The sequence below is a fragment of the Antrostomus carolinensis genome, unplaced genomic scaffold (genome assembly GCF_000700745.2).
Source record: "Antrostomus carolinensis isolate BGI_N321 unplaced genomic scaffold, ASM70074v2 scaffold9592, whole genome shotgun sequence".
Classification (NCBI taxonomy): domain Eukaryota; kingdom Metazoa; phylum Chordata; class Aves; order Caprimulgiformes; family Caprimulgidae; genus Antrostomus; species Antrostomus carolinensis.
This window is the reverse complement of record NW_010300165.1, coordinates 8,064-20,367: the sequence shown is the minus strand read 5'-3', so window position 1 is coordinate 20,367 and position 12,304 is coordinate 8,064. Positions and strand designations below refer to the sequence as shown.

The window sequence follows — 12,304 nt, the reverse complement described above, 5'->3', positions numbered from 1 at the left end:
GCTGTCAACTGAACTCAAGTGAGCAAAAGTATATACCACTTGATATGCATCACTGGGTGTTCAGTCAGTTTGGATCATGGAAGAAAACATGCAAGGAATTAAAAATGAAACATCCGAGAGGTGAATTTCCACCAAGAGTGTGCAATGTTAATGCCACTTAAGGAATTAATTTGTGACATTTTTCCCATCAAAGCTAGAAAAGACCAGAGTTGATTAATATTCTAGACAAAAATCCTTCAACAAATAGTATTTTTAATGATCTGAAAAGTAAGAGTAGCATTAACTTTATTAAACTGATGGGGAATCAAAAGAGGTGGTGAAAGAAAATTTTTATGGCTGCAGTATAATTACTTCTCTCAGATATTCCTGGCTCCAACTACAGATCTATTAGAATGATAAAGAATGAAAATTTGATCATAAGAATGTAAAAAGCACGACATTTCAGGATCGTTTGTTGTCAGCTGTGCTGGAGAGAAAACCAAGTAAACTGTTCACAGGGAGAAGCAGCACGGAGTAGCAATTTTGTAATATCTTTCATGCCATGCAGTGAGTATTCCATCCACATTATGAATGGATTCAGTTAAAGCAAAGACATTCAGTGAGGAATAGCTATTCTGCTTTAACTTCTTACCCTACCTCAGTTGACACCATTTTCTCTGTGTAGTCAGGCCCTACACTACGCATATTACAAGGTAAGAATTAGGAACAGCTTGAGTAGGAAGAAATACTAAAATAAAAGAGTTACTGGAGCACAGAACTCCAGAATACAAGTGTGGGTAAGGGTCATAATGGTACACAAAGTGACTGTGAGAGTCTGGAAATTTCACAGGCAGGGATGCTTCAGGTCAGGATACAATAAAAAACTATATTCTACAGCACAATCAGCAGGGAATAGCAATATCCTACATCAATGAACAAGCTCATTCCTTGTGAGTGGGATCTAAAGCTAGGTTTTGTTCGAGTCTCTCATGTTTTGTTCGCTGGGAAACACACACTCTGATAATTCTCTCTCAATTAGAACACTCAACTTTCTAATGCCAGAAACAAGTACCTGTGAATTAAAAATAAAATTAGCTGGCCAAAGCACCCCTTGTTTCTCTCCATACATGTGCAATTCAAGCCTGCAAAGCTAAATTGAATTCCAGGAACATCCATGATAGACAACAGCTTCACTGTAATACCCCATACTCAACCAAAAGATCAAAAAAAGAAAGCCGCAAAACCCAACAAACAGATAAGGAATCATTCAACCAGAAAATATGGAAAATAGGGAAGAAGTAATAAGAGGTATTTCAGAGTAGAAAGAATAAACAAGCACAGAAGTAACTTCTGTAAATAAAAGAAGAAAGAAGTCCTCTGTTCATTTTTTTTTCCCTGTACTGGTTAAGAGCTGGAGTTTTGTCTGAAAGGGTGATGAGACAAAACAATGTCTTAATTCCCCATCAACAGATCTGCCAGTTGCTAAGAGACTGCAGTAGTGTGGTGTGGCTATCGTGTGTGTTTGGTTAGTCCTCTTTATTAGACATGCAGACTGGATCAGCTCCATCTGTCTTGGTATGAAGGTTAATCTCCTAAAATAATTATGCTACTCAGCTACTACTGAACTGAAAACCTAGGAACATTTCCTGGCACTGTAATCAGCCTTGTGTTGAAGCCAGGAGCCAGTCAGCTAGGAGCTAGACAGAAAATACGATTTGTATGAAACACACAAAGTGATGAGGAAAAAGAAAAAAAGGAAGGAGGGTTGCTTCAGGTTGTATAAGTTGAATTTTTAAGAAAAACAGTGTATAGGAACATAAAACATTCCTAGCTCTCATCTTCTAATCCCATATTGTGTAAATCAGTATTTGTAAAAATATATACCACAACTATTTCAATCAATTATCAATCACTCAGAGGCAGCCAAACTCACCATCAATTTCAGAACACACACTGGTAATGAACAGACTTTTTACAAAGGATTGATCAGATCAACCAGGACGGAGCTACCAGAAGCAGCAGTTTTGATAATTCATTGAACAATTTACAGGTAAAGTATAGAGAGAGTTCCAAGTGGTAATCCTGCAAAATTAATCATGAACATCCTCTCTTTGTAGGAGATGCCACTAAGCAAGATTTACAGGTATAAATTCTAGATAGAGGTGTCTTTCTTGTAGAGACATATGCGTCCTTCTTTGTGTTTTTTAGCCTACTGGGAACATGTTGCTTAAGAAGTCTGATCCATAAAATACTTAAAAGTTCTAAAATAAAAAGATCTTTGGGGAAAATTGTGCTGTTCTGAGCTATTGATATTCAGTGACCTAAGGCACACAGAAGGGAAAATAAAACTTTTGAACTGCAAAGATCTGGGGCAAATGGACATTTCCTCAAATAAAACTAAGCAGAAAAGAACACAGATCAGAAATGTTCAAGTACTGGGTTGAGAACGACTGATAATTTGTACTCACCAATGGCCTCATACTTTCAGTTCCTCCTCTCTCCTTACAACTAGCAACTGAACTAAAGGGAAGTAAAATACAATGCTAATACCTTATTCCTAATTTGTATTGGGGAACAGATCTATCATGTCTCATCCTTCTGGTACAAGATGACTCATTTCTCCTGGCCCACTGTATGCCTCAGATACCTCTTGCATTAAGAGGGCATCAGCTTCTTCTGGCTGGAAAAGGTTATCCTGCTGCAAGCAAATCTGTCATTTCAGTGATTCCCAAAAGCTCAGGATGCTCCCAGGTTCATAGACAGACACCCATGCAACAGCCTGCAGCAGGATAGTCTCTCCACCATCCATCGTATGACCATACTCAAAGTGCATCTGTCATATGACCTCAACAAGCTGGGTAAGCTTTCCTTCTCACATCACATCGTCTGTCATATAGCTTCTCACACATCAGAAAAAAGTTAAGCTGAGAAAAATTCTATTGCAAACTAATCATAGTTACTAAGAGGCCGTGAAAGCAAAACACATGAACATTGATGGTATTCAAAAGAAGAAAGAAATCAAAGGAAAGAGTACTGTTATTACATGGCTTTTTCTGGAAAGACTTTTTCTCTGCTAAAATTAGAAGTAGTCACCATAGTGTTAAAGAACTCCTTGGGATTTCTTAATACCTATCCACATTTTAATGCATTAAATACAACTTTTTATCAGATATAAAAATAAAAATACTACAGTGCTTGCAACAAACGCAAGCCATTAAGGAAATGATGAAGGGGTCTAAAGGATTAGAAACAAGATTAAAATGCAGTGGAAGAGAAAATTCAAACTTCAAACAACTCTGAAGAAATCAAAATGGCCCACAGATTTTTTTTTTTTCAGAAGATTAACTGTTTTTTTCATATGTAAAACAAAACTAAAACTGTCATGTCTGCGCCTTCCCCTCAGGGAAAAAAAAAAAATTAAAAAAATCAAAACCCATCATCTACTTAAAACTTACTTGCTCTTTTCTGTTAACTAGCAGTTTTTGGTTCCTACATATACTACCTTGCAAAAGTAAAAATGAAATGAAACTTGTTACATAAAAGCTTGTTTGTCCTGTGGTCTGCATTCCAATTTTCCTTCTAAGTCTACATATTTTTATATTTGCAGCACAACAGAACATGGCTGAAACATGTATGTCTCTCTATAGATATATATGAAAGTATTACGAATGATTCACACTTCTGTGTATATATTTATGGCAGCCAAATAAACAAATTTGGTTGTCAATAGAATGCATTTCCATCTAATATTTTTTCCATGATTTAATATTAAAACATATACATACAAGGAACTGCAAAACCACAGAGGAATATCTTGTTAAAAATATTTTCTATCTGATTGTACTATTTTTTCCCACAATCTAATTTTAAAATAAAAAGATAATCTAAGTAGCAGGCTCATTGAAACCATTAGGTGAATATTGTATTTACCAATATTTTCTGAACCATCAGCACCCATCAAAAATGTTTCAGAAATATTAGCACTGTATTTTTGCAGTATTGTAAGAGAAGTTATTCCCTATATTCCCATTCCTGGATGACTGATATTTGAATTATTTATTCAACTGAGATTTTTTTCCTAAGGATGACTACGGTGTTCAATATGTAGAAAAATTTGCAGTCCTTATCAGCATGCTTAAGAATAAAACCAGTACTGAAATAACAGCATTAAGTCTTTTTAAGTTTATAAAAATATGCTATATATTTCCCCACATACTGAATAGTCTTTGCATAAATAATTTCTTTACTGGGCTTTGAGCATTTTTGCATTCTACTTTACTAATGGTGCAGATAATACATTACTTTTTTATCAAGATGATAATTGAGCCACACAGTCCCTGAAAACTAGCCAGAGCAAGTCCTTTACACCCAGGGAAATGGCAGCAGGGGGTGTAGTGACTAAATTAGAACAGTCACTCAATGAGTTAGTAGCAGAGTAAGTGTTAAAGTACAGAGGCTTTTGACTTTTTTACCCAACATGCCTTTTTCTAGGGTGAAGACATGTCAGTAAACAAAGACAAATGTGTTATTAACATTGTTGTGCAAGCAAAAAGGATCTTCCTGTGTGAAAGTGGGGGTCTGCTAGGGAATGGCTATGGTCAGCATTTTCTCCCACCAAATTCTTAATGATTGCTGCACTATTTCTGGCGAAAAAATACCTAACTAGTTCCGAGAACAAAAACGAAAAAGGACTGACACTTTCATGCAAATCAGTAACAGCCTTTCAGAGGCAAAACTGAACTACTATATTAGTAATTACAAAAATGTGCTATATGTGTGCTCATATCTAAAGCCCATGGTGAATTTATCTTACGATGGCTTACCATTCCAAATAAAGTAAGAATTACTATAAAGTAAGAATTTCAGCCTTTGAATTTGCAAGAACTTTTCTGGTAAATGCAGGAGGAATTCTGCCTAGTTTTCTGCGTTTTAAAAAATACACTAAAAGTTCCTTAGTCTTTTAAATATAATCTAAAACTAAACACTCATTCTTTCTCTTTGAATTTCTCCACACAGAAAGTGTTTGAGACACTACATTGGCTTTGTATTACTAATATTTTTCAAATCCACACACTGAACTAAAGAAATCATGCTTTCATAACTCAAAAGTCAGACATTTTACTAGCTATGAAAACTCACAATAATTAATTTTCAATATAGGTATGTGACTGTCCAGCCATTTAAACATTACGATAAATCACCTGTGCCTGGAGACCTTTCTTTTAAATAATCCAAAAACTAAACCCATTTATAAAAATATAAAAATCCTAGTATTTTCAGACACCCTAGGTAAATGTGCATCAGATATAAATTCCTGTAATTTATTTTGCCTATTTAGCATCTATTTAATTTCATTAATCTTCCCAAATAAATCATCAGTCATACATTTCATAGCAGGCATGAATAAACGATAATCATTCAGTTCATTGAGCAGAAATAGTGACCTACTAATTCAAATACTTCAGATAATCCATTGATTCTCACCAGACAGATTTCTCTCACATTTATAATTTTTTTTTTTTTGTCATTCCAACAGCTCATTTTAGCAGCAAACTAGTTCAGCATTCTAGTTGTACTTTAGGGGAAAAAAAAAAAAATAATCAGTAACTGCATCCAGTTTTGCTAAGTACAGCTCATATTCTGCCACACTGTATTCAAAAGAGAGTTTATTAACTTAAGATGAAACTTCAAATAGAAACACTAACATAGAATCTGTTGGTCTAAATAAAATAAAGGCATGTCTGCATTTAAAGCTTCCTCTTTTCTGCACTTTTATGGAGAAGTATTTATTAATGGTTCAGAAACACCTCATGCATACTTTGAAGGAATTCTAGGAATTACTTGATTAAAGCTTTCAAAATTGAACTACTAACACTTCCCGTAACCGTCAGGGAGTTCCAGTTATAGTAAGTATCTAATGACCATCTTATAAGCGTGGTATTACATCTACACTATCAAATGTTAGGAAGTGATTGAAAGGAAAGGTGGGGATCTTTGCCTGGTTTCCTATGGAAAGGAGGCTTATACAATCCTATACTCTGTGCATACGCATGCAACTCATTTGCTTGTCCTCTAATTCCTCTTGCATTTGCTGGTCTATAAAAATCAAATCTGACTGGATAAATATCTCAAAAATACTATGTTTCTACAGTCTCTGGGAAAACAAGTAAGCGGGATAAAGAAGGTAGAAACTGGTAACAGGAGCTCTGTCCTTATTAGAAATCAGACAATTTACACAGCACAGAGAATATAAAGTCTATCTAGGACAGAGTTTTGAACTTTCTTGTTGTGACACCATGCTCCATCTACTTGAAATACAAATAGTAGACTAGGTGTAACTCAGCACTAATGAAACTTTAAAACTCTTTTATTATTCCTCTGCAAAAACAATAGTTCCACAGAACAAAATATCAATGTATCAGAAACACAAGTAAGAGATTTTTCCAAACTGGAATGATTTCATGTTCTATCTTTCTCTCCATATGCACATACTCTCACACACCACATATACACTTCCTGCAGAATGAAACAATGCTGGATTCTCTTCTCAGCTTTGAACTTGGGACCGATACTCCATGGTAACACTGAAACTGTAGTGGAATTAAATGACCAGTGCACTCTGCCCTGTGCACCTGATTAACCTGGCCTATGGGAAAAAGCTGTCCAAAACCCACTATTGTTTAATTCTCTTTTGCAAATGCTCTTGCAGTCTGTCCACCAGAAAACAAAATGGAGCAATCTCTGGTCACAGGCACTAGACCTACTGAAGAAAATCACTTGCCTGCTGTCATATACCCTGATGTAGACTCATGACATGGCTGAAATGCAGTCCCTCTCTGTACCACAACCAAATACCTGGCTGTCATATAACAGGAATCAGCAAAATTTTATGTGACAAGTGTACTTTCAGTTATGGGATAGGGCATTTAGAGCAGACGCTATGGGGCTTACTCCAGCTGAAAAGTTCATGACTTCTTAGATGACACATTACATTCCACTTACCCACCTATCCTGTGGCTATAAGAAAAGTGAACTTTCAGGATTCTGAGTGAGAGAAAAAAATTAATAACCTTTTCAGCCTCTTAGAAGCAGCTTCTTTCATTAAAAGCTTTCCTCATACTAAAGAGCATGTGTGAGGCTACTTTTCTATTGTTACTGAAAAATTAGATGCCATAGTCACTAGGTTACACCTCACAAGACAGTATCAGATTTGGGCCTGGGATATCATGTTTACTTCCAAGCACTGCTAAATGTTGGATTTCACAGATGTTAGTGAAATTAAATTTCAGTTTAATGGCTACAAAAAAAACTCACTAGAAGGCAGTAAATAAAGCCCAAAAAACCAATTTCATCTTTAAGCATGGAAAATGCTTTTATATTTTTCAAATAATGGGAAAATAATTATAATAATTTAATAACTTAATGAATGAAATCTAGAAGTTATTTTAGTAAAGAATGAGCACCCATCTTGAATGTGTGAAAACAGAGACTTTAGCTTTAATTCTTATTCAATAGCATGCACAGGACAGCTTTCAAAGACTGTTCTGTCCAGCTACTGCAGCCCAGAATATCTTCCTGTATAGGTATGCTACATATGCTATACATATATTTCATATTTATACATACATACAGCAATCATTTTGCCACTATCCAGACATAAGAGCTATACTACTATGTTTAGCTACAGGTCTGTAAATCAGTTTTCACTAATAGGGAGCTGCTGAGAATGCAAGATGTGGGTGGATGGAGGAATAGAGGTAAATACTTATTACCTTTTTTTAATATTCTTTCTTTATAACTGTGCTTGTTCACCCCCACATCATACAAAATTTAAACCATATATTACTTTATCATACTCTGCTTTTGAAGTCTCTGTAGTTAAGGAGTTAATAAATAACTACAATTTGAGACTGAAAAACAGAAACCGTGGATTTTCAGACAGATACCATATAAACAGTAGATCTGCTCTTTTCCCATGCTTCATTTTTGGCAAGGTCTCAGCAGCCATTAACTAATAAACTGAACTCAGGATCAATGTTTTAAATAATTTTACAGCTGTGATTACAAACTGCTTTCATTTAATACAAAGGGTTGCTTTCTAGCAGTTCTCAAGGGAGTGACTGCTGAGATCATGCCAGACTTGAAAAGGAGCAAATTCAAAATCACCACCTGAATAGCATGATTTTAAAACACAGCCTCTTTCAATCTGCAAAGACTATGCATATTTGCTTGCTATCAATGTAGGAATCTCAGTTTTCTGAGAACTTAAGGCACCTGTAGCTAGAGCCATGGTGATTAAGAAACATGAGGCTTACAAGGCCCCTTTTACATGTAAAGCTTTTGTAGGATAGGTAGCATTGCAGGCCCTAGACCTATACTGAGTGTATTATTCCTGGTTTAAAAGGTGAGACAAATAATGAAAGAAAACTCAAACAGAAAGGAGGTGAAATTATAAGAAAGGAAATAAAGTGAAAAATTGTGGGAGCGAGGGACTCAGAAATACTAGAAAAGAGAAGAATCACAGGCACTCTATTTTTAGCATAATAAACTTGTCACTCATTCACCATATTCCAGCACATTATATACTTGTAAAGAAAGAAGCCGTCAAAGAAAGGATCCATTGAAACTTCTCTGAGAATGAGATCTCACCTTTCACACTTGAATCCATCCAACCTTTTCTAACCACTGTAACTGGTGGCTTTGTAATCAAAGCAGAGACTTTTTTTTTTTTTTTTGTGATATGACATATGTGTTTTTACTGTCCCTTGAATTTTCCAGTACAAAGTCAATTCTGACAAACAGGGCACAAGATGAACTCTACAGGAAAAGCTTCTAACATCGCATGAAGTTTCATGAGGCTATATAGGGAACAAGCCTGCATGGCACTGCAGTGTGAAAAGGCTCTCCTTTCTTTATTTCATTAAGGGAAATCTGTGTGGTCTACTGAAGCAGACAGACAGCATTCCTTTAAATTATTTCATTAGTATACAAGACTTTTGCTCTTTGGCATTCATTTTACATTTTTATTCCATATTTTTGCATGTAAAGCTAAAATACTTCAGGTATATTACACCCGGCATTTTATCTCCAGAGTATAACAAATAAATAGGGATTTTAAAAACACAGGCTAGCCTTCAAACCAGCAGTGTCAGGCACACATCTTAAAACCAAACAAAATAGATCCTATGCTACGTATATGTAGCTTCACTTTAAAAAAACAGTAACTTTATTCAACAGATTTTTAACAGCTGAGAATTAATGAAACCAAACTTAGTAATCTCTTCTTTAAAAGACTGCTTCTAATTCAAAAAAGAAAATGCTTAGTTCAATGTTATCACTTGAGAGACTTAGTGCTATTACCTTTCATTTCTCAGTGACAAACTCTATGCCACAAAATTGTTTTAAGGAGAAGCCAAATATCTGCTTAATAACAAAACCCCAGCATTTAGGCTAAACTTATTTGATAATCTGAATGAGTAAAGTAAGTGGTAGCTAACAAAAATGAAATCTAAAAATTAACTTCTTGTTTTTGCAATCATGTGTGTTGTGCTAAGTAATTGAAAACACAACTTGATATTGACTTCAAATTAAAAAGTGGAAAAAGTTGAGACAAACAGAAATCCTTCTTTTGCTTTTAGGTTGTTATTTATAATTTATCATTTCTGCACTCACATACACAAAACCCAAAACAAAAGTGAAACTGATATTCATGGCATTTCTAGATTTTGAACAAAAAAATTTCTTTTAGCAGACTATTCTGGTGGGATCATTACTGCAGAAAAGGTAACACTCAAGGTGAAGAATAACAAAGGCCGAAGATCAAAACCAGCTATCAAGCTGAGCAGGTACCAGATTGGGACACTAATTTTCAAAACTCACGTAACAACACTACTTCTGCAAGGTACATGCATACTTTTATAAACTGGTAATGAACACAAACTAATCTAGCATCTTTTCATGTAAACAGCTGCTTTTGACTGTCAAATATTCAAAATTACAAAAGTTTCTCGAGTGAATTACACCTTTGTGCTTTATTGACAAGCACAAGTAGAAAACCTCAAGAAGAAAGAAAAAACCATTTATGATGCTGATATAGCAGAACAGATGATAAATATAGTTAAAAGAACAATATTCTTAGTACAGTCATTTCACTACAGGCAAAAATAAAGGAAATTCATAAATGAATGGTAAAAATAAATGGATAAACGGTAAAAATAAAGGATATTCAGAAATAAAATAGAAAGAAGACTTTGAAATTAATCTGTTATTTTTACTACCAATTATATCATGGCAAACCACATAATATTCTGCAAAGAGAATTTCTGATTTTAGTCCTTTTTAATCTCAAAATAACAATTAAATGCTACCACTAACAGACAAGATTGTAATCTCAGTTTCAGCAGACAACATCTTGAAGTACTTCATGATTATTTGGAAATAAACATCAATGCAAAGGAAAAGATAATTTGCTCAGTGTATTTCAGAAGGATTACTAAAAGTCTCTGCTGGATAGTCACTTTTTTTTGGATGATCTCCTACTTTACTACTTGCAGATAGCACTATATGAATAAATAGCCTAGAAAAATCTCAGAAAGCCGTATCATCTTGATTTGGAGTAAGTTTAACTTTATCACTCTTAAGTGGACAGAAATTATTCCTAAATTTAATAATTTCTTGAACTCCAGAAACAGAAGTGTCAACAAGTACATTTTCTATAGGAGAGCGATTTTGAAAACACTGAATTTAAACTGTTTATGCACAAAACTTGACTTCCATATATGACAGACTTTAAGCAGTGTGAACAGACTGAGAGAAATCAGAGATTAATAACAATATATAAAGTCTGAAAAAATTATGGACTAAAATATTAAATATCAAGGCAAACAGTAGATATATTGAAAGCACATCTCCTTTATCTCATTTTAGAAAGTGTGTTACATGAAACTATCAGGCCTCGAACCTACATGAAAATGAGAATAAAATTAAATATATATTTTAAAATTGCAAGTTTTATTATTTTTAATTTAAAAATCTGCAATTTTCTGGGAGAATAGTTCTTTAAAACAGGAAAGCCACAGTATTTGCAGAATTGATGCTGTTCAATTGTGGGTGCACATTATTGAGGGAGGTTGCAAAGGCAGAACGGCTAGTTCCAACTAAGTTATCATACCTGTTACTGTTTTTGTTTTGACAGGACTGCTGGCATACTCAGAGGCTTGATTTGATTGCTGCCTTGCTAAAGGTGCACTTCCAACTGATGCTTCATCATCTTTTTTTCGAATTACGGACACACCAAGTGGAACAGTTCCTACAGACTGCTAGAAAAAGAAGTGCCTTGTGAACCACTCAAAACCAAGCACATTAATATTGAATTATGACATTGTCATTAGAAGCATGTCTTAAACTACATGTTTTGAAATGTATAGAAGAAAACTTGAAACAATGATTGGAGCACAGAATTTTGAAAACAAATCACGAAACGCTACATTCAGACTTGCACTTGTAATTTTTCAATTTATTGCTGTTATTCTGAATGAAAGGTCTATGACAACAGAAAAAGTGAAACAGAATTCATTAGCTTAAAGTATCATGCTTGTTAGCCAATCAAAATACACGTGAATAAACCAGGATGACCACCAAAGTAAAATAATTGTCTAAATGTTTAATGGAAACCAGAAAATTTTAGCCAGATACGAAGATCCCGAAGTTTTACAAAGAAATTTATCAATCTTCATTAAACTTAAAAAGAAAATATATACTGTTACTTATATATTATTATATTTGTTCCTCACATTTTAAATATAATTCTGACCACTACTGATTTTGAGTTGCTTTGTCTTTCAAGCATACCAATAAATGACAAACTTCTCAAAACACAGCACTGTTAAACAAAACTGAAGGCATTAAAATCTAGTTTGAAGAACTGCATTCTTACTTTAAAGATCAGAAAAGAGTGATGTGTATTAATCTGCACAGGAGGTCCACAAATGAACACAGTCTATTGGCTTTGTTGTTACTTTTTTTACTAACATGAGCTAGAAAATACAAAATCATCAAAAAAATTAGATCCTCAATTTTGCTCTACATTTGACTGTTAACATTTCCCTGTAGCATTAGCTGCTATGTAAATTGTAGATGTATCCCAGTTGACAAAAGCAGAACATTTCTACCATTGATTTTGCAGAAGGTTATCATTTAAAGATGACAACAGTTTTTTGTAAAGATCAGACATTAGGATTACATGCATCTTAATCAATTTTTGTGTCATTTAATTTTGTTGGTATTGGAACAAAAATGTAATCCATATAGCTGGGTAATGAGAAAC

The 12,304-nt window shown here is 34.3% G+C and overlaps 1 protein-coding gene across 1 annotated transcript in view; it reads right to left on the bottom strand.

Moving 5' to 3' along the window:
• LOC104521128 (vacuolar protein sorting-associated protein 13B-like) overlaps positions 1–11,297 on the bottom strand; it is a gene marked incomplete at both ends in the record, with an annotated part of 97,764 nt that extends 86,467 nt beyond the window's left edge. The window contains one exon of the mRNA XM_010163034.1: positions 11,150–11,297. Within this exon, the coding sequence (XP_010161336.1) occupies positions 11,150–11,297 (148 nt within the window). The remainder of the gene's footprint in view (positions 1–11,149) is intronic.
• Positions 11,298–12,304: the final 1,007 nt, after the last annotated feature.